The 23,365-nt window shown below is 40.4% G+C and overlaps 1 protein-coding gene across 9 annotated transcripts; it reads right to left on the bottom strand.

Moving 5' to 3' along the window:
* Positions 1-266: 266 nt before the first annotated feature.
* On the bottom strand, positions 267-21,827 carry LOC115013142 (AP2-associated protein kinase 1-like). Of its 9 annotated transcripts, XM_029439160.1 has the most exons (22): positions 20,937-21,827; positions 17,416-17,534; positions 16,701-16,809; positions 15,863-16,005; positions 15,587-15,708; positions 15,424-15,505; positions 15,164-15,296; positions 14,919-15,022; positions 14,385-14,464; positions 14,140-14,303; positions 13,740-13,906; positions 12,746-12,952; positions 11,986-12,173; positions 11,497-11,690; positions 11,343-11,411; positions 10,984-11,073; positions 9,206-9,310; positions 8,887-8,988; positions 8,036-8,209; positions 7,596-7,685; positions 6,941-7,040; positions 2,828-2,967 (listed from the first exon to the last, which is right to left on the bottom strand). In XM_029439160.1, exons 1-21 carry the CDS (start codon positions 21,094-21,096, stop codon positions 6,946-6,948), a joined length of 2,697 nt encoding a protein of 898 aa, XP_029295020.1. In that variant the 5' UTR covers positions 21,097-21,827; the 3' UTR covers positions 2,828-2,967; positions 6,941-6,945. The 9 variants fall into 9 exon arrangements, with proteins under 9 accessions (XP_029295011.1, XP_029295013.1, XP_029295012.1 ...); XM_029439151.1 differs by lacking the exon at positions 6,941-7,040 and having other exon boundaries at positions 267-2,967; positions 20,937-21,824; XM_029439153.1 differs by lacking the exons at positions 6,941-7,040; positions 7,596-7,685 and having other exon boundaries at positions 267-2,967; positions 20,937-21,824.
* Positions 21,828-23,365: the final 1,538 nt, after the last annotated feature.

The following is a 23,365-nucleotide window of genomic DNA, read 5'->3' as shown; positions in this document are numbered from 1 at the left end:
AAAATTGGATTATCATTGCATTAACATTAAGATTAAAATCAGTTTAATTATGTAGTTGGTCAAGGTGAAGCTTTGTATGTAAAAACCTGCAAATCATGGTAAATATAGTGGAGTAAAAAAGTAACATTTTTCACACTGAAATGTAACATATGTGTAAAAGTTTGCATAAAAAAGACATTCTCAGATTGAAAGTGCCAAAAACTTGAGTACATGTCCTTAGATACATTCACAACTATTTTTTAAAGCTGATAAAATGACTCCAAAAACTGGATTTACATTCATTTAATAGTTTTTTTTTTATGACTTACAACATAGTTTTCAAAGGCAGGCTGTGCAGCATAACAAGTATTTCGAGTGCTTTTTTTGTCCAACAGTATCAGTTGTTCCTATACAACACTGATTGAAATACATTTTACAGCTGTGTTACAATCAAAACACATTCTTAGAGAACCCTGACTGTGTCAGATACTATGTGCAACCTTCATGTATACAAGTTGGGTGAGAAAAGTGAGCATTTATATATATATATAAAAAAAAAAAAAGATTATACACGTCAAAAAGAAAAGAAAACAAGATCTTTACATTGCAACAGAAGGAATACATGAAATTAACTTTGGGCTGAAACAGGTTGGATCCCCTTTCTTAAAAGTGCCATGGTGGGAACCAAAAAAGTGTTCCATGATTTTACAGAGCACAAAGACAATAAAATATTCCCAAATGGCAATGGAAATAAATTCAAAAGGAATGTCATCAATCAGTCACCATTCAAGATCTCCCTTAAAAGATACTACCATTACAATCCCTGACTGGAACTGCGAAGCATAAGTGCCGTAGATATGTGTGTGACTGCAGGAAAGCATTTTTATTAATTTTTCTAGTTAAAGTTTTCACTTTAGTTGTTGATAAGTGAGTCACGGTTAGTACACAGTTGGAGTTATAGAGGCCTATGATAAAGATGCATTGCAGAGTTGAATGACAATCTTGGTGAATTAGCATACCGCAGACAGCAAAAGAAAGTTGTACATGATTGTACACAGAGTATTTGGTGCTGAATGCAAGTGCAATAAAATGATGTAAATGCAGCAGTTTTTTTTAAAGGAGGGTACAAAAGGCTAAAGTGATTTATGCCGTTTGATGTGGTCGGAAGGACGTACTGTAAGAGTGTAAGGCTTCAGAGATATCACCCGGTAAAGTAAGTAGAAACAAAGAAAAGTGATTCTTCTACAATTATCTAACATAGAAACTACTATTGTGTATTTTCATAGCCTAACATTTAAACACGTTAACTTACATGGAATACACACTGATATTCCATTTTCATTAGACAGGACAATGACCACAAACATAATGACAACATTTTGGAATTAAACAAAAGTTACATTTCATATCAACACATGTTATCCTTGAAATGTCTATGCATCATTATCCAGAACCTGCCTCATAAACTGTCAAACATAAAGACCAAAGGGCCCAAAACTATTGACTTGAGGGCATAATTGTCAGGTTGTTAACCCATTTCTTGTTTGATATAATGACAGATAAATTCCATCAGTGTCTTTTCCTCTTTCAAGCTTCTGTGAAGTTATGATCTTTAGATTCAAGCTACATCACACACACCTCTGAGAACTAATACACTGGAGGAATGAGGTGTTATAAGATCATAGTTTCACAGTAAAGCTCAAATATACAGGAAATTAAACTGCCCAAGATGCAGACAATTTACGAAACTCCCTCGCTGTGTTGTGTTTTTAGCGTCGACACAAAAAGCAACTGAGGTAGGCAAGAAAACAATCAAATGCTTGACCACTATATTTTCTTTGTGTAGATGTACGTACCGAAAGCATTAAGGACAATTCAAGAGATAAAAGGATGCGACAGGAAAAATAAAAAGTGACTGGGAGTCAGGTGACGATGTCAGTTTTCTCACTCTAACGGAGCATTCAAGTGTAAAGATGACCTTGCACTATCACTAATTGGAGCCAGTTAAGAATGAGATCCATGCAGGCCTGCAGTCCAGCTGCAGTGCTGGTGACAGCATGCAGTATGCCTGGTATAGTTTGCATAATTCAGTGATGAGTGCAGATACCCACTGCCCTGCCCTCTGAGTGTGCGCTCAGGGCTTTTCTTGCGTGGCCTTGAGGTGAAAGGGTGCAGAGACGAAAGGGTCTACGGCGCTCACTTCAGAGGTCCACAAGTGAAGAGGTCCGACAGGGACCGATGCCACAGCGGCTTGCCTGCTCACGTTAGACACTACTCGATGAGCTGCTACTGGCTGCTGGGGCACAGGTCCCTCAAAGTGTCGGGAATATTTGGCCAGAGCTTGTGGGCGGAATGGTTGTTGGACAACTTGTCCCAACACACCTTGATCAGGGGTCACAGCATATGAGGGATGAGCTACTGTAGCCTCCTTTCTTTTTCCGAAGGGAGCCTGAGAGAACACATCGAACGGCTGCGGAGCTGCAGTGTGCGCGCGTGGAAACGGAGCGTTGGCAAACACATCGGCTGATTCTTCTTGCACGATTGGAAAGGGGGCTTTCAAGAAAACATCTGCAGCAGCAGCATCTGCCCCTTGTGCTGGCTCGTGTACATGCTGGGAATGATTCTGAGCGAAGGTGCTTGGAGTAGGTTGGTGGAAGGTAGTCGATGGTTGCGTTGGTACTGTGCTGGAGTGTGGCGATGAGTGGAGGGCTAACTGAGGTCCTGGTTCTTCTTCGTCCTCAGAGTCAAGCAGCAGAGGTCTGGAGCCACTGCAGTCATGGGCTGCTGCATGACTCTCAATGGCTCCCTCATCCTGCTGCTCTTCTTTATGGGCTTCTTCTTCCTCCTCCTCCTCATAATCATCATCATCATCATCTTCTTCGTCGCTGGAGTGCACACAGCTCTCGTTTGCTTGAGAATCTCCTTCTTGAAGTTCAGTCTCCCGTCCTTCATCAAGCACAGAGTAGCCATTACTCTCCCCTTGAACATCTGTATTAGAGAGCAGAGAAAGAGAACAATCATATCAGAGGTGAACAAAAACATTAGAAAATATAAATATTATCAGTAACAAGAAGCTTTACCACCTGAGGATTAGCTGCTCATTTATCTACATAACCATCAAACCTTAGTCTCATTCATGTTATACTATCTGACCGATGGACATTCTGTAACCACTGAAGAATCACTAAGAACGACCCAACAGTGAGAAACCAGCACAAGACTACAACAATACAGACACATTCTACTCTGAACAAGTCACATAAGACAGACGAGACTGGCCAGCTCTACCATTACAAAATCAAATAACCTTGTTTCCACAAATTAGTTTCAGCACAGCTGCAGTACCCTCAACCTTCAAAAGCAGTGCATTGTGTTAGGGGAAACTGTGACAGCAGCTTTGCTTTTAGTTAAAATGGATTGTATTGGAGGTAGAGGGAGCTCAGAGGGAGTCAATAGGTATGTGGAAACAAGGACTAAGAGGCTTCACAGGGGTAATTAGGGACAGACAGGTTTGCACAGATGAGCAGAGACAGATCAGTCTTACCTCAGCAGTGTCGACAGCAGAGTTAGCTGGCAGCTCTTGGGAAGATGTTAGTTGCAGCCATTAAAAAGGAAAACACCAGTTTTTGTTTTGTTTTACTTCCTGGGTAACTTCCTTCATCACTCTTCTGTTTCAAACTGTCCACAGCCCATTTCACATAATATACGCTTATCTACATGTTTTTGAGCCAAAGTAAATCTTTAGATCATCTCACGGGTCAGAGCTGACAACCACAACAGTCAGACTGCTCATGTAATCATGTGGAATAACAGTCATTCATTCCTCACAATACAGCTCATAGGCTCTACAGTCTATCTATGGCACAATCTAACAAAAAGGAACACAATCTGGTGACCAAAGGCAATTTATCAGTGTCTGGCCTGAAATCACGATAGTACAAGTCTACCAACATCCAGGAACCCTAGAACAACAAAGATATGAGAAGGTGTCAAGAAAGAGGAATAGGAAAGAAAACACTGAACTAGTCCTTTAAATCTCAGAGCAAAGGACAGCTGCACAAGTTGTCAGAGAGACAAGTGTCTGATGATGCTTTTCTTAAGAGGCACAAACATATTTCCCTAATGCAAGGCACACACTAACTAATGGTTCAATACTGAAAGTAGAGCAGAAAAGCCCTTAGTGGGTACGATCAAGTTAGAGTATCTGCAATCTGTCTGCTAATTAAAACAATGAAAATGCAAGAATCAATTTTCACTGTCAATAAAGCCAGCTCGCTCCTTTGCTCTTCCCCGAGTAAAAAATCAAATGACGTGACCCAAAGAGACTAAATTTACATTCACATTTATGAGTTTTATTCAGTGTCTCTCTTCTTGAACCTTAATTCATAAAAATAGAAGTACACACTCCACAATGGTCCTGCTTTGACATATGGACATCTGCCAAATCATGTCAAACATTTTCGATATAATCAAAGTCATTTCTATACCTGCCACCATATCAACCCAACCGGCACAACAAGTACATTTGTTTCACACATGAACACAAGTCAAACTCAACGGCCAAGGCGAGAACTCTACAGCGCTGTAGTGTCTGATAAAAACGTGAAGCGTTATTGTAGGATTGCATAGATTAGCCACAAAAATGCAAATGACTTAACTGAACAATATTCGATGGAAAGAAAAAAAAAAAAGCATAGTTGTATTTACCCATGCCAATTCTTACAGTAGTTCTATGACTAACCTCTACAATATGACATACTGGGAGGAGGAGAAAACTATTTATATCCCAACCTCAAATATATATACCAGTAATGGCATACCAGGGAAATGTCCTGTTTCTTTGTTTCTATGTACATATCTAAGGGGATCTGGACCCTAAGAGATGTATGCCTATGCAATGGACCTTCCTTGGCTCGAGAAAAGCCTAAATGAAAGTGTAATAATGCTAAAGTGATTGTGATCAGATGTAATACAACTTACATGTTTACAGCTACTTTCTCAAGTCACACTAAGCTTTCATATGATCATTAGCCAAATGACAGAGAGAAAAGAGGGGAAGGAATGTTTCAGAGGTATCAGGAAGTAAATTCCATCATTAGCTCTGTTTTTTTTTGTTAAATAAAAATCTCTCCCAGTAATATACAGTAACTTAAAAGTACCAGCCTGCAGTGGAGAGATAAAAACACTACCCAGTCAGGTAAGTCATAAGCACATTTGTATCGATGGTGACAGTCTAAAACAAAAGCACTAGCTGAATGCTTGACATGAATGGAGAGAAGACAGCGGGACAGGAAAGGGTCAACATCTTTGCACTCTTAAATACAGCTTCATACACAAATATTTGTTTTTATCCATATATCCTTATAAATTTTACATATTTTATAATGGTACTCAGTTCATACATTCATTCTAAAGAGCCATCAATAATAGTCACATTTATTCATACCATGATAAATGAAAAGCATTTAAATTTTACACACTAAAAAAGAAAATCTACTTTTACCAGTGCTGACAATAATGAACAGTGATTTATGTACATAAAAGGATTTCTTGAATTTGGACAACGAAATGAATCACGTTGTCCAAATAGCCTCATCGTATGTGGTGGGAATAGTTTAGATAAATAAGATAGAGAGAATGTCAATTGGAGAGGGAGATGTTCATGTAAAGTTAATTTGTTAGCACAGTCCCTACACAAAATAACTCAATCTTCTTTGTACCTCCCTCTCAGAAACAGCTGCTAAAAATCTGCTCATCCTCACTGACCTGAGAGCAGACTGACACATGGCAAACATAACATAATAATAACATCTTTCCTTTAGCTTTGGCATGGCTACAGGTCAAATCATTTGATTCCCTTTAGTTTCCGCTGTTATCTCGACAATGGGTCAAAGATATGATGGTGTTCATGACTCTACATATAGAAGCGTGTCATTATAAATTCCTTAACGGAAGTTAATTACTAAGTGTTTCCCGCCATGGCAATGGAGCCAATTAATGTTAACACTGACTTCACCAGTTTCAGACGGACAGATTCACAGATGTAGTTTTAGGAGAAATAGTACCCTGCTTAACACCCAGAAAGAGGTGACACTATACAGTCATGCTGAAGCTGCAGTTCTGAATATATCTACTAAGTTAGCATAGATAAATAGCTCTTAAAGACAAGATTACTGACTTATATTGGAATAGTAGCACAGAAGTGAACAGATTTGACGTCCTACGATGCTGCAGACTGAAATGAGTCTCCTTGCACAACAGTAAACCACAACAGTTTGAGAAATATGAACTGTTTTTGTCTTCATTGGTTTACAAACTGGTTCGTTCAGTGCAAACGGCTCTCAGTGGTTCACTCTGGGTGCGTCTTTAAATTGATCAAAAGTGTGTTGTTTGACGTTAGTTCAAAGCTTTCACAGGAAAGTGCATCACATTATCCTGGTGGTCTACAGCATTTTGACTCTTCACTCTTTAGTCAGACCCCTGACACAAATGAGCATGCCTAAAGGTGGTTTGTTTAAATAAAGCTTCAACCCTGAACAAGTACACAAAGTGAACACAATGCAGCTGTGATCAAGCAGTTTAACGTGTGCATACGATGAAAGTCTATCACCATGGCAGTGCACTCAATGAGGGAGATTAATGTCAGTATGAGGAAAGCATGAGAAGACCATGATGTAGCTGGGACAGAAGCAGACGATATGCTCAGGCATTAATGTAAAGATGTTTAACCAGCGTGGGAATGTCAGCGGCCAGCAGAGATATATGAAGCCAGCTTATCAGGCAACTAGAGATGGAGTTGAGGCCAAGGAGACACATAAAGAAAGGTTCCACTGAACCAATCAATGATGGTTCCTCTGTTTCACTTTTTAAGGTGCTACATGCCTCGGCTTCCCCATCTCTATCCCCCACCCTCCCCCGTCCCTTTGTTGGGATTGCACACTGCCCCTTCGACCTCTCCCACCCCCTCTAGAGGTCGATGAGCTGATCCACCAGCAGAAGGGATCGGGTCAAGTTGGGGATGCTGGACTCTGAACTGCCACTGTTGCTGCGCGAGTGACCACCTGGAACGTGCCAGAAAGAGAGAGAGACAGAGACAGAGATGGACATGGAAGGAGAGCCGAGGGAGATTGTGAAAAACAAGCAAAAGAATAAGTAATATTACCAGAGATTGTATGGAGAAATTAAGAGCGAGGAGTTGAGGAAGATGAAGGGGAAATGATGGCAGAGAGATGCATGAACGGGGGCAGAAAGAGAAAGAGAAACAGGCAGAGAGTGAGCTGGGGTAATCTTTACACAGCTGCATCATTACAGGGGGAGAGTAAGGGAATGCCATTCTAACATTAGGAGACTTTCAAGATAAACTACAAAGAGCCAAACACCTGCAAGGTGGAGAATCACTGGCAGTATATCATAAGAAATAAAAGGAGAGGACTAATGTGAGCGCTTGATGGGGTAAATAGCCTCATTGTGACATGCACACCCATACAAGACTTTACACCAGCAGTCACAGGAATGAGCTAGGCAACTGAATGAGGGGCTAAGGCATTCATCTGTGTGGCTCATAGCCTGGGCTTCAGCAGGTGTGAGTGCTCATCTTGAGATTCTGTTAACCTTACCTTGGTTTGAGTTTTTGGAGATGAGCACAGGAATAGGGTCAAACTCGTCGCCATTGCCCTTCTCCCCACACGACATGAGGAAAGCAGAGTCTGCGGTGAAGGAAGAGGAAGTGAAGGAATGATGGAGGGGGGGAAAGAAGTTAACTCAGCCAAAGGAAAGAGCAAAAAAGAAAGGAGGATGCAAGTAGATTAAAAATAGATGGAGCCACGGCAGTCACAGTATTTAGAAGCCATGCATTTTAGGTGGCTTTTGGCTCTTCTACAAATGAGTCAAGGGTCTGTGAAGCTGTCATTTAAATGTGCATAATTCCGTTTTCCATATCTCATTTGAACAGGCTCTCCTGTTTTTGAAAGGATCTGTAGTCTGTGATGGTTTCACGGGCCAATACGGCCAGCAGACATAAGGCTAGCTGAGGGGTGCTGCAAAGAGGCGGTCTTACCAGAAGCTGTTTGGCCAGGCGGCAGCTCCTCCAGACAGGATCCAGAGCCGCAGCCAGGAGGAGCAGAGGAGCAGGAGGAGGAGGATGGGAGAGCAGAACCAGACTGGTTTCCATGAGGAGAAGTAAGAGATAACAGATCGCAACCCAGCAGAGAGTCCTCCCCAGTGAGAGAGTCTGAGATAGGACGAAGCAAAGCCAGAAGGACACGGGGTCACAGTAGAAATAAGATTGTTAGCTTAAATACCCGAGGAAAATGCATTTTGTTAGTAAGCCAGTACATTGTTTTATCTGGGAAAGTATATAATCATCAGCATCAAAAGGAAAGACCTGGTGGAAGTCCCATAAAGAATATGCTGCAGGCACAGGAGCTACACTTGGCAGCAGCTCTGGTTTGTCACAGCTAATAATAATCATTACAACAGAATGTAGACTGTGGGTGGATCTTAGGCAAGATTAGCATTGATAATAAAAAAATCTGTTGAATGTTCTCATTGGATTAAACCGCTTCACACCCTACAAAACCGAGATAAAGCAACTGCTCCGGTCACTGAAGTGCCGTGCTGCCGTTTCCAAAGAGCCACAGGCCAAAATGATTTGCTGTTGCAGTGTTTTTGTCAGGGCAGCGTGATCTGGCACAAAGAGGATTGTCAATGATAAATTAGTTTGTGTGGAAAAAAAACAAAGTGACTGCAGCTGTAAAAAACTAACAAGGTCAATAAAACCCTTGGGGTTGTGATGATATCAACAAGTGACAAGAGGATCATGACCACGACTGGAACTAATTACTTCTTTGTGAGAATGCTGCAAAGAAGGATGTTAAGATTTCTTGTTCTGTGGTCCATGACGCTAACCTGGCATGCTGGCAGGGTTGAGCTCCGGCTGGCCTGAGTGTCGCTGGGCCTGGGGGGCTTCCAAACCAGGAATCAGTGAATCCACACACACCTCTGATTTCACTACATGGAGACATCAAGTGGAAAAGACAGTTGAACACAGACATTATTAGTAATGTAAGAGATACGATAGCCTTAATAGGAATACAATTGATTAAGACCGTCTCTTCTAATTTCTCAAGTGGGTCTTTTCCTTTATGACTATGTGAGTGAAAGAGGAGAAGGAATGCAATGGAAGACTCATGCAGAGCAAGGTAGAGGACAAAAACGGAGCTGGTACCATTTGCGGAGTTCTCTGCAGAACTATTGAAGGGGTTGACCAGGGTTAAGAGGTCGGGGAGCAGCAGAGAAGTTTCAGGAGACTTTAGTCCCTCAATCAGCTTCTCTGTGAGCAAGCCAGAGAGAAAAGGCAGAGAGATAATGGAGAGGACAGATGGCAAGAGAGAGAATAAGGCGATGAGGAACGATTTTGCATACAAATAAAAAAGGAGCAGAAAAACTAAAGAGATTTGAAACTCTAGCAATGTGGGGAAGTATTACATATTGACAAACTCAATGAAGATAATAACAGTTTACTAATATTTATAATATCGCAAACATCAAGATGCCTACATTGTTAGGGACAAAATAGTTTGAGGCACAAAAAAACAAAACATGTTAGGATGATGACTGCATGAAGACCATCAGGTGAACATTTGAAGATAATTGTACATATACATGACTTGCAAACCAGGCTGCTAGCATGAAAACCATAATGCAACGACAAAATGATTGTATTATTTGTTAGTTTATTTAGTTCTGCCAACCACAGCCATACACTTCAAGACCAGTAAGTAGTGTGAAATCCCAGGCAAATGGCAAAAATCTCCTTTTCCAGGAGAATTATGGTGCAAAAAAACAATTACTGCAGAAAAACAGTTGAGAATAGTTCACGCTCCTGAAGTACAAACAACACCAAACATGTAATTATACAAAACAAGCCACAGCAATCAGTGAGTTTCTTCACAGCGATTTTAGATTGCCCCAATGCACTGTCACTGTCCACACATGCCAACCATCTCCATTCATTGTTGGACCAGTGCTGACACATTAGCAGAGGAAATGATGCACCTGATTATTATAAACAATAACTGATTCAACTAAACTGAAATACAGTCCATGCACGAGACGACGAGAATTGCTGACTTTTCACTGCAGTTTATACTTACAGAAAACTGCTATGGGGCAAAATGGGGTGGGGGGTAGGGGGGGTCAAGGAATGTGTTGGCTCAGAAAATGGCACAGCAGATGTGACCTTTTGCCCCCTTCACTATTGGAAAGAGGCCAACACTGATGAAAACCTTTTTACAAATCCTAAATGTCAAAAAGCTAATTCCAGTTAAAGTCAGTAAAGTCAATAGAAAACATAGTTAATGTTAAAAATGTTGTGCAGCTGCTCCGATACGGCTCTCTTGTTTGTTTGTGTGCATCCAGCTTAGGCTGGGTAGAGAAGATTAGCCGCACCCTGATTATGTAATAGCTTCAACATTTGTATCCTCTCTTCTGGCCCTAAACATCTACACTACAAAAAAAGGAGGTTACACAGATAAGAAGAATGCACCTCCGAAAGGGCTAAAGGCTAAACGGAGGAGAGCATAGAAGCTTGGTCATCCTTTTAACAAGAAAGCTTGCTCAACTTTCTCTTGTTCTAAGTGGCTAAGCAGGCTCCTCCAGCAGTAAGGCAATCCAATTAACAAAGGTGAATTTGTCCTTCGCGTTACCAGGCAACAGCCAAAGCACAGATCTGCAAATGAGATGCGATTTAGCTGTAGCTACGCTCTCTATTCATGGAAGCTGACAAGGAGCCACTGTGAGGCTGCCTGCTATGTCAACAAGATAGGACTGTGTACAAATCCAAACCACACAACTAGCGCTCATAAACTAACCTCTGTGAAGTGTGATATCCAGGAAACTACTTCAGTAAATAAGAAAAGTGACTCATAAGCTCTAAGAATATATTTGTTTAAGAGTCTAAGGCCTGAGAAACTCGAAAGACATGGCTTGTTCTGTGTCAATTACCTGTGGTGTCAGAGAGGGAGAGGGTATTAAAAGGGTCCGGGACAGTCAACAACGCTGAACCTGCACTCATGATGTCTGCAGATCTTTCAGCTTAACATTGCACAGTGAATAAAGATGGAGAAGAACAAATGAAGGAACATGAGAGCATGAGCAACAGAGGAAGAGAGTGGGTAGGACAAGGAGATGGAGAAGAAATATGCTCTTTTTATTGACAGCAACACATAAAGAGGTCATAATCCAGAAAAATGGTTAAATTCCACCTCCGTCAATATGGAATTGTTGTATGTAAATATTGAGAGAAATGTCCACTTGATGACAGAGTTAGCCAGCATACTGAAAAGAATTAGGCAAAGACTTACCTGGAAAAGCATTGATCCCTGGAATGAGATTTTCACTGGAGCCTGTGACCTTCTCTCCTGGTGCAGCAGCTGTGCACAAGCAAATCATTTTTAGATCACACAACTATTTACCAATGCTGTAGGTGTAAGTATGCAGTGGACAAGTTGCACTTACTCTCAGCTAGCTTCGCAAAGTCTTTGTTAAGCAGCTCCTCTGCTGTTAGCTTGGAGAAGTTATCATCCCCAAAGGGGTTCCAGCTGGGCTGAATGTTGGGTGCAGTAAGGGCCAATTGGGCGTCACCATCACCTGGATGATACACACTCTGCTGGGACGAGCAGGGGGAGCCAGAAGGAGTAGTGCTGGCTGATCTGCAATACACAGAGGTGAAGACGTAAACACGGGTAAGAGTGTACAGTGTAATCTGATCATGTCTGTGGACATTGGCCTACTGATGTATGCAAATACAAGTGAGCGATCGGAGTTATTTAAAGACTGAATTGAGTGATTCTTCTTAAGATGGATTCTCTGGGTTGTAAAAGGGTTGTTTATCCTCTTTCGAGGTTCTGTCATATGAATGGACTGTCTATTGCCCTCCTCAGCTCACTCAGTGCCATGAAAGGACAGTTCATCCTCAGATCTCTGAAGGGAGTTAATTCTGCTCACTTGGACTTGTTGAGGCTAGCCTCAGCTGCGGCTGCCTGGAGTAGCAGGGTGGACTTGCTGACTGGGACCCCAAACACGGCACTGTGAGTGACATCGCTCAATATGCGTCTGTGGCCGCTCTTAGGGGCCATCTTTGGCGACGAGGGGGGCGTCAGTGAGCCGACTTTGTGAATCACTCGGCCAGCCATCTATGAGGAGAAGAAATAGATACAGAGGGGGAAATATGAGATGAAAATGTTCTTGATGCCAACAGAGATAATTTCTGTTTAGCTCACAAGGAAAAACAAACAAATCAGAGCCACAAGCATACAAAGATCAGGCAAGCAAGATCCACTGGAAAAGAAAAGACTGATTATAGATTCCTTGAAAACCACAACAAAGAGATAGAAAAGTGAGGAAAGAATTCCCAGTACAGAGATTGTAGACACAGATCTCATGAGTAGAGTTAACTGACAAAACACAGAGTAGGTTCAACAAACTATGAAAATATTAGTTACATTTGATAGTTCATGTGATTTATACATTCTCTAACTGCAGCAATGATGTATTTCTAAGATGGCCTTAAAGGAAGCATTTCTAGCTACATGGCATTCACATTGTCATATTTAATATATTCTGTGTGAGATCATCCCTGCCTTCCCGGTGCCCCAGAAGAGGAAAAGTACAATATTAGGAAGTGATTGGTTAGAAACAAGCTGGTAATCATCTCCTCGGCTCAAGAGAGCAGCAGACGGCAACAGGAGTACGATGTTACCACAACCTCTGGGTCAGCTGCAGGACCAGCGACTGCAGACTCAGGGATGGGGGTCAGATGAGAAGCTGCCGTTTCATGGACAGGAGCTAAATGCTGCCGGTGGTGCAGTTGAAGGGCAATAACTGGAGGAACAGGCTTATCTTTGGACTGCAGCAGGGTAAACGCCTGAGACGATGTTTGTTGTTGCTGCTGGAGGGTCTGTATCAGTTGACGCTACATAGGAATACCACACAGCCGAGCATGAGGAAGGCCCAGTCTGTCATGATTTATATTATTGTATGTAATATTTTAAGTATACTGACATCTTTAAGAAGAACACAATTTCAAAAATAAATCATAGTAGCTGAATTGTACGGTCTAAACCACAAGGTAAACAGACACCTTGGTCAAGCAAACATGCAGGCTTTCAGCATGTGTTTGTATGTTTAAGATTATGGTTGTTCAATACAGCAATCTGTGTGTGGCATCACATTGTGCGTGTTATTGCATGGATAGTGATATTGTGACTTGAAGCAGAAGTAGCTGAACAAAGATGATAATCCAAACTGTGCCTGTAACGTGGTCCATCACAGCTAATAAAATAAATATATTGGTAGTAAGTGTTGCCAAGTACCCTCTGTTAGTACCCTCCGTTCCATTATACAGGTCAACATACACGCCTTTTCAACCACAACAACATTTCTAGAACAAGAAGGACTTATGTACTCTACCTGTAAATATTGGGCACAAATTAAATCGCTTTTTAATTAGTTATTGGTCTAATGTTTTCAGAGACGTCGTGGAAAATCAAGCATGGCTGTGCTACGGGAAGCAGGAATATTCTCTGAATTAAAAAGCATTTTTTAGCACGTTAGTTACAAACATTTTTCAGAGAACTATTTTGGTCTGAATTTTTGGCTGAAATTGTGTCACACGCCATCCGTCAGTATCCCTATGTGAGTTTTGAACACACTCAATGTGGCCAATAAGTTTTACATTCTTGTTCTGCCAGGATGCCTACCTGCTGGTTGCTCTGTGGGCTTAAGAATGGTGTGGCTTGCTGTTGCTTCATGAGGAGCTGCTGATGCTGTGGTGTAGGCTGTGACAGCATGTTGGCTGTCTGAGCTGGCTGCGGTGCAGCAGCTTGAACAGCGGCTGCAGCTGGAGTTGGGACATTGATACCAACACCTGGAGGGGAGAAAAATAAGAAGATTGGGAAAACATAGACCTGTCATTTATCACATCAAGATTATCTTTAAAAAAATGAAACCACATATCTGGTGACCTTAATAATCTGTGCAAATGTGTTATTTGTACAGGTTCTTGTTGTCATCCAATGGTCAAGTACACAAACGCTTAACATTCCCTAGTAGAAAAGGTCTAAACCCATACAGACTGAGGTATCACAGAGCTACTTATACCTATGGCCTGGGGTCCTCCAGCAGCCACATTGGGTCTCTTGCGTGGGGTGAGAGCTGGCTGGATGGGAAGGATGCCTGATATCGGCTGGGGTTGAGCCTGGCCAGCCTTAGGTCGTTGGCGAGGTGCAATTGAGGTTTCCATGGTAGGAGTTGGGTCTGTGAGCCTGATGTAAGGAAAAGAGAAAATTGTCTAGTAAAGTAGTTTCTAACAACGATAACACTCAAATGCTTTGTTTTTCACTCACCTGGCTTTGGATTGACTCTTTTTGGCCACTGCGTCACTGGCTCTGACAGGCTCGGGAAGTTTTGCAGGAATAGGTGAATTCTACAACAGCAAGAGGATTTGCAATTTTTATTTGATCAAGGATAATTACATTTCTTGAATGGGTCACATCACTGAGGTATTAAGAAAACATCAACAAGTGTCACAGCTACACTCCAGTATTGATTTGTAGCTTCCATGAATGCACATTAACTGCCCACTTTAATAACACTTCAGGTGCGAGTTCAGAAATGTGACTGACCAATTGCTGAGCTACTTTGTAAATACATTACGCAAGGGCATGATGAATGGAGGGCAGCTAGAAAGCATAACTTCCCTTCAATATCATTATGTCCTAGAATACTTTCCTTAGAAAGCAACAAGGACACTGCAACCACTGTACATAACATACATTATATAATTATTAGAAGAGCTGATCTAACTTAATATTTAACACTAACCCTACAGCATATTCTCATCTCAAATTCCTGGCATTCCTCTTGCCATGGTGACTTACATGTACATTTGGGACTGGACACTCTCGTCGTGCCAGTTTAAAGGCAATGTAGGATATTTGGTAGACGTCTGGTCTCGTATCTGGGTCAGGTTCCAGCATGTATCCTGAGAAATCAACGAACAAAGGATGTTAATTTTGCGTCAGACGCATTAAAATGCACATTCAAACAGAGTGATTGCACATATACAAGATGCACATGCTGCAAGTAGGGCAGTGTGTATATTCTGAGGAACAAGGTTACTCACTGATGAGACAGTGCATGTCCTGGGAATAGCGAGAGTTGTCTGGGATAGTGAAATTTCCATCACAGATAGCCACTTGGCTCTCACCAAAAGGAAGTGTGAAGTAGCACAGCTTATAGAGTAGACAACCCATGGCCTATACAGACGAGGGAATCAACACACTTCATGTAAATGTAATGTCATACGTCACTGTCATGGTGAAGTAACGTGATCATACAGTCATCATAATGTGGCATAGTGGTAACAAACACAGTCCTTCTCACCCAAATGTCTGCCTTTGTTGTGATAATCATTCCACCATAGAGATTGACCATCTCTGGAGCGCGGTATGACAGAGTAGTGTACCTGGTTTTAAGAACAGACCAATGAGCTTCTGAATTTTAATAAGAGAAAGGGTCGGAGGTGTAAAGTGTCCAGAAAACTCACTTTTTGATTTCCTCGTCCACCACTGGCACCCCCTCTGTCTGAGGGTTTTGGAAGCGGTTGGTGGCACTTCCAAAATCACAGAGCACGTAGTGTCCGCGGTCGTGCAGAAGAATATTTTCCACCTACATGAGGAAGACAAGATGAGACCTGTCAGAACTGATAGTACATGAGGTAAACAACAACCATGTCACACTAAATTACTTTAATAATTAGTGTGGCCATCAATTAGCTAGCCTTATGCCGTGACAAATATATTGGGAATTTAATTAGACTTGCCTTGAGATCTCGATGGACGATTGGGGTATTGCACTGGTGGAGACGAGCAACCGCCTCGCACGTGTCACAAAAGATCTGTAACACCTCGGCTTCAGTGAAACCCGTCTGTAATCGCTGGTTCATTAGGTTAACCACCTGCCCACCTGCATAAAACAAATACAGTCAACTAAGAGTCTCTAAATGTCAGCTGATACCGAGAGAACGGTATAAGGTATAACTTTTATGAAATACTTTATATTAAAAGTTACTACTTTGTTAAAATGTTAGGTTAATTTGAATCAGAGAGAAATACAGTAACTTCCTTTTTATGGTTATAACAAGGGCTGGTATGAGATCTATAGCTACAATAAATGCAAAAACTTATATTTATATAATTGTTAATCATATCAGCCAAATTATTTCACAGTTTTGTTTCAGGCAAGCTGTGACACAGCCCGCGGGGCAACAATGTACAACACATTCTCTGAAACATCTGCTTTGCTTTCAACAGTGCAATACATTTGATTAAAAAAAAATATATATATATTGTTTTATTACTGTAATTGGTTACTTTAACACTGCATTACCATTGGTACTTGTATAAAAAGTGTATTTAAATCGTATCTATCTTATGCTACAATCATGGCTTCACAAGCCACATAGTGATGTTAATATTTGAACTTTCTATAAATAACACCACCACTCAGCTGTGTATTGACTGACACAGAAGTTCTATTGACCACGACAGCTGTCGGTTGAATATTTGCCTTCGACCAGAACAGGATGCTGTGAGGAGTCGAGGGTAATGGAGCTTTGAATTCAATAGAGACAGAAAGGCATGGGGGGTGGGCCCATTCACCTCTACAGAAGTCCATTAAGATTAGGACTTCCCACACATCGCCAGCTCCAACTGCAGTTATGCTGGAGTCCAGGAAACCAACTATGTTTTTGTTGCCCACTAGGTCCCTCTGTGTAAACAAACAGAAAGTAACAATGAAAAACAATGAGGATACTGAGTTTTTATAGATTTTACAGAACTAATACATTTGGGTTAGCAAATTACAAAATACATCCATGTTTGTAACTATTCAGCCTATTTGTAACAGTAAACAGATGCTGACTGCCAAAGTTAATGATGATAACCATCCAGCGATAGTCACGCCACCCAGGGTGTGGCTGCAGAACTAGTTAGTTTCACTTAGTCAGGACTCCAGTTAGGAAATGGACAGGCAAGGGAGCTTAGATTGCATTAATTACAATCCAACCCTTGAGCTTCCTTCCGTTACATCACTATTCCTGGGTCAAAGAGTATTTTCAGATGATTTTCAGTGTTTGAACTTAAAGTATATAGGAATTGAAGCATTCATGGTTAGTCGCATTCAGACCACACATTTTAGAAAAGCAAAGCAAGTATTTCAATGTCAACTTTGTTTGTTCGTGTGTCATAGGTTATGTTACAATGGTTAACATTAATGCACAATAACTTAATCCGCTTTTATATGACCATCTCCAAGTAGTGAAAAAGGGAAAAATGTAGTTTGCTGCACTCAGCAGTCAGTTACCGTCTTACTCACCATGATCTGTATCTCGAGTTGGCAGACTTGCAGATCATGCTCATTGTTGACATACATCCTTTTTAGTGCACAACGTACAGCTTGATGAGTCCGCACCAAAAAAACTATGGCAAAACCTCCTGCAAATGAGTGGAGAGATAGAAAAAGTAGAATATTGAATGAACACAAACACATTTCTAAAGTAACACACCAACTAAATACACTGCAACCCAGAATTACCATCAAAATATCCAGCTCCACGGCATCTTTTAGCTATAGGAGCCACAACGCCATACATGGTGACATTATTTTTAAATATAGAAGATGTGAAGTGAAACTGGTTATTTTCATTTTCCATTACGGTCACCGTCAGTTGCTGATAATCTGTATTTCTCCACCAGTGTGAACAATAACACTCCTGTACAAGTATTGTATGTCAATTACAGGGATTCTAACAGCAACATGAGATGCATCTTTCCTGAGAGTGTGTTTAATGAAACTACCCTCAGCTGTGCTTTAACCCTGACATGTTTTAATCCTGGCAGCTAATAAGGCTAAATGAATATATGCATTTTATGTCATCATATTAGTGCTGCGGTCAGGAAAGTTGTTCTTAAAAAGGGAAACACAGCACTGTGTGAGTCAGCGGTTGCACTGAAGGGAATGATGCAAGAAGCAGACACAACTGACGGAGGACACAGGAAGTGAGAGAATTCATCATCCCACCTTTGGTCGCAGTGACGCTGACACAGGGGGGAAAACCATGAGACAGCTGCATCCATCCATAGCAACTCAAACCACCAACAACCACACAGATAATAAAACATATTTCTTTCAACAGATATGAAGAAATATATCTGAGTCACAGTGAGATAGCATTTACATCTCGTGTTTTTCTGGCAAAAACACCTGTACTGCACTGAACTGTGGGATAATCTATTGTCTTCACTAACTTCTAGATATAAACCGCACATTTCTCTTTGTTTTATGTTGACATGTTATGTCATGTAGCAGTTTTTTGTAGCAGGTTATAGTGTTACTGTAGCTCTTCTGTTCACAGCTTGAGTTAAGGCCATGCACTGGGCTGACTCATCCAGCTGGCATCACTAAGCCAATAGCAGCTCCATGTGACAGGTCTGGGTGACGTTTGATTAGGACTGCCTTGGGCAACAATACTGTGAGACATATCATTAGAGAAATGAATGAAGTACAAAAAGACAATGGGAGTCAGCAAAACTGAATTATTCTTTTTTCCAACAGGCTTGCCTAAATGTTCATTACACACAATGCTTCTCAAACTACTATGAAATAATGAGTGTGGTTCAGTGTGCCGCCCGGTCAGGGTGGAGCTGGGTCACCATGGATGATAACACACATCACAATTTTCACATATGTCATAAGCTATAAATTCAATACTGGAAATTTCACAATGAAGTGCAAAACAGACTTGGTAGTGTCAGAGCACTTGCCTGAGTAATTAGTGTTATTAAGACAGAGAACTAAACAATGTGCTTGAGAACATGAGTTTCAATGAGGACAATATCAAACTAATTGAGACCCTATCTTGAATCAGAATAAAGAGCAGGAAGCACACGTCATGGTGAGCACATGAAACACAGGCTTTAAGTGTATGTGTACCTGTGTGCATGTGCGTGTATGTGGTATGTCAGAGTTCAGACAGTTAAACCCCTGCTGACTTGCACAGTTCTAATCTGAAATGCCTGTAAGAAATTAGAAGGATTAGCAGCCTTCTTAAGAAACATTTTTAGCAGTGGTCTTCGATCTCAGTAAACAGTGTGAGCAAATAATTGTAAGTAGAGCTACAAATAGCTACTGCCTCTTTGACGTCACTGACTGTCAGGATTATACCACTCTAGCTGCATACACACTTAAAATACACCTTTAGGCACTACTATGAAAAGCGGCAGCAAAGGGTTATAGTGTGTTGAAGTGTTCGCTCACAATTTGTCATCAGTGTAATGGAATTTACAGAACTGCCATCTAAGTTTAGGACTACTACACATGTCCAAACAACTACTATGCTGTTTACAAACATGCTTGCTGCAAGGTTACATGACACTGCAATGACAACAAGAAATACTAGCAGCACTCTCAACTACTGGAGGCAAAATAAGCATGGACTATGAAGCTATGAAGCCAGTATGTCACCTTAGTCCTTATACTGTGAGAAGTGTCTTTAATTCATCTTAAGGCAAGAGAGTTCAACAATAACAACAAAGGGTGTAGACACAATTTCCAAAATGGAGCAGCCAGTTAACTTGAAATGAATAGCCGAGACTACAACCAAAACCATCTGAATAAATAGGCATGACACTAGGTGGAATTTGGGTGGGTTTTAGGGAAACTATTAACTAACTTAAATCCTGTTGATGAGGCCTAACAATTACCAATCTGAATGGTGCTTTCAAAGTAAATGTCTGCAGCAAGGCCAAAGTTTTCACATAACTGATAAGAAAACTTAGTCACACTCACAGAAATGAACAAATTCCACTGAAGGTTGCCACTGGGATCTTAGTGCGGGGTAGGACTGCGGTTGCATGTCTAACCCATTCATAAAAGGTACGATGTGGCCAAACAGATAGGGCCCATCTATAGTACTGATGAATTAATCAGTCTTCTTTCATCTATTATTTAGTAACAGGCTCTCTTAGCTTACAGGGCATGGCAGACTCTCATTGCAAAGACAAATGACCATGGGAAACCTGTTAGCCCTATCAAGTAGCCTGTTTAACCATGTTCTGGTTAAGACAACATTATTCACCCTTTAGGTTGATGATTTGGATTAACCTACAGCTAATCAACATTGTTTCAACCTAGATAAGAACAGGGCCCAGGTATGTTATGAAAGTCCCACCTTGTCAGGAGGTCATGTTTTATGTGGCTGCACATCCGTTCTCCTAACCAACAAGAAATTGTACATCAAAACTTCTGAAATCTACATTTGTGTGTCACTCCCTCTTTAAATATCAAGACAGATGACTCAGCATGGCTTTGGTCCTTTACAACACAGTAGAAAATCCAGTTGTACTTATGGTTCTTCCCAGCCCCAAGGTAAAGAGTGCAGTAATGCAGAAAAAAAGACAATCTGAACAACTGACAATTGTATACACACCCTCTCCCACATTAAAATGTTCATCTTTAAATCTTTTTTTTCCCCACGCTAGTGACCATTACACAAAAAGTAAGCTCAGGCACAAAAGAAAAAGTCTGATTGGAGCAAAACTACCTGGGAAGTAAATGATCATAAGAGCTGCATGGTGTTCATAGTTGATACAGTAACTGTCATAACCTAGTGCCATTAAGAATGACTACTGCCTTTCCCATCATTAACATATAATAAAGGTAGTATTGTATCATTACGTTGGTACTCTACCTAGGCCATAGCCCAAGAAAAACAGGCCTACTCATATAAACTAATTTTACTTGACTGCCCACAGCAATGTGGTTTAGGTGAAATTGTGATTTAGACGTGTTTGTGTGACATGGGTATAATCCACACAACAGAAAGCGACATAGTTCACCTTCAGCGACAATTTCCTCGACGGTTACTTGATATCGTCCAATGGTGAAGACCCGTCCGATGAAGGTACCACCGCCGCCGGAACCAGCGCCTCCTCCACCGACTCCGGAGCCAGGCCCAGAGCTCACCAGCTCCCGACGAGAATCAAAAAATTTCTTCATTTTTCCTCCGAGGTTATCCAAAGCACGTTCAAGTCCAAAATGTATTTGTATCGTAATAACAATTGAGTTTGGAGATAAGCAGTCTCTGTTCGTTGAGGTGCTGGTGTAAACGGTTAAGCAGTTTTTCAATAATTGAATGAATGCGGTATGGTAGCTTCAAGCTAAATACTAGCTAACTAGCTGGACCTCAAAATATTCTAAACACTGCGGTCCGACACTCCTTGGCTAACTCATGGTTGGAATACCAGGCGGAGTCAAATACTTTTGAGAAAATAATAAGATATTACGTTCATGCGGAAGTCACCGCGTTCCTCTCTGAACAGATAGCAGCACTGACTGGCTAAATTAGCCAGGCAATGAGCCCGAAAAAACACTTGTTAGCCGTTAGCTCACCTAGCCAGCTAGCTAAGCAGCTAGGAGCGGTGACAGCTGTCAGTTGATAGGCTGGAAGCCAGGTAGGTCCTAAGTGTCCAATGCAGCTTATTACACATTTCCACCTGTATCTTCCACCCGAAATATTATTTAGTTCACCTGTTGCTCTACTCGTCTTTATCGTAGTAAAATGACAGACCTATCTGCTTTTGTGCGTCCAGCAGGCTGTATGAACGCTGGTTAACTAACTTAATGACAGAGCTAACGTAGCTACAAACAGAGTATGCTAGTGGGGATAGTCCTCTCTGCGGACTCTGCTGCTGGACTTCTCTTGATGTGATTGGTCAGATGAACAACGACTTCCTTTCAGTCTACGCTAGTACCTTGCAGATCCCTCTGGTCCCCACTACAAAAACCAAACGAGCCCCAAATATTGAAAAGTAACAACCTAACCTAATTTATTTTTAATATATATAATATATATAAATATTAAATATATGATCCGTCCAGCGCTGAGCTGGTTAGGTTGTTACTTTTCAATATTTGGGGCTCGTTTGGTTTTTGTAGTGGGGACATGTATATATTTATTTTTTATTTATATATATATATATATATATATATATATATATATACATTTATTTATATATATATATATATATACATTTATTTATATATATATATATATATATATATATATATACATTTATTTATATATATATATATATATATATATATATATATATACATTTATTTATATATATATATATATATATATATATATATATATATATTTATGTGTATATATATTTATGTATTTATATATATTTATGTGTATATATATTTATGTATTTATATATATTTATATGTGTATATATATATTTATGTATATATACGTATATATAAGTATATATATATATATATATACGTATACCAAAAAATATATAATAATAAATAATAAAAGCCTTGCAGCTTTGCCATGTAAACTTTTGAGAATGCTACATGTATCAGGAATTTGCATTTATGGAAATGAGAATGACTGTATACTGAAAGTGAAAAATAAAAGTGATGATTACAGTGAATTATTATAGCATCAGTTCAGAGTCAAATATGATATGAGAGTTGATAACAACTCATTGTGACTGTCTGGGAAATGAAATAAACAGACAATTCACAGTCTGTCTTTTGTTGTCTGTCCTGAGATTTGCTGAAAATTGTATTAAAATGTTGCCATTTAATCTGTACCAAGAAGATTTGTTTTATAAACGGCATTGTTTTTGTGAGCTACCTTACACTCTTCTGTATTTCTGTTTCATTTTCATTTTCATTTTCTCTTTTTCATTTGATCTTTTTCTTTCCTTTGATAAGCGGAGAGGGTAGGAAATGGTTAAATAAGTCCTTGAATTCTTGCCTATATCAAGTCAAACCTACTGATATCCTTATTTTTTTTGCAACAGCGTCAGTATGTTTGGAATGTTTCATTTTAATTGCAACCCCACTGGAATGAGCTACGACTTTGTTTTTAGTCAAAGGAATCCCAATTGGTTTCAATGAGTCTTATCACACAACAAACACACAATGAAGACCACAATGACACATGACACAAGAATTTAGACAGACTCTGTTGGTCTTCCAGTATATGTTATAAAAAAATGTAGCAAACAAAATTAACAGATCTGCAAGCCCGTGTGAAAATGCAGTGAGCCAACTCCAAGGTTACACAATTTCTGAGTAAGTTTTAAAATGGATGAAATGCCTTGGTTAGCTACATCTTTATGACTGTGAGGATTTCTCCTGCAGGGGTCCCTGTTTCACCACGTAATACATGTATGCAGAACCTGCTTTTATTTAATTTTTTATTTTCCACCTTTTAACCAACTATATAAAGCTTGATTAAAGT

The sequence above is a fragment of the Cottoperca gobio genome, chromosome 9 (assembly GCF_900634415.1).
Source record: "Cottoperca gobio chromosome 9, fCotGob3.1, whole genome shotgun sequence".
Lineage (NCBI taxonomy): Eukaryota > Metazoa > Chordata > Actinopteri > Perciformes > Bovichtidae > Cottoperca > Cottoperca gobio.
This window is presented reverse-complemented; position numbering and strand designations above follow the sequence as displayed.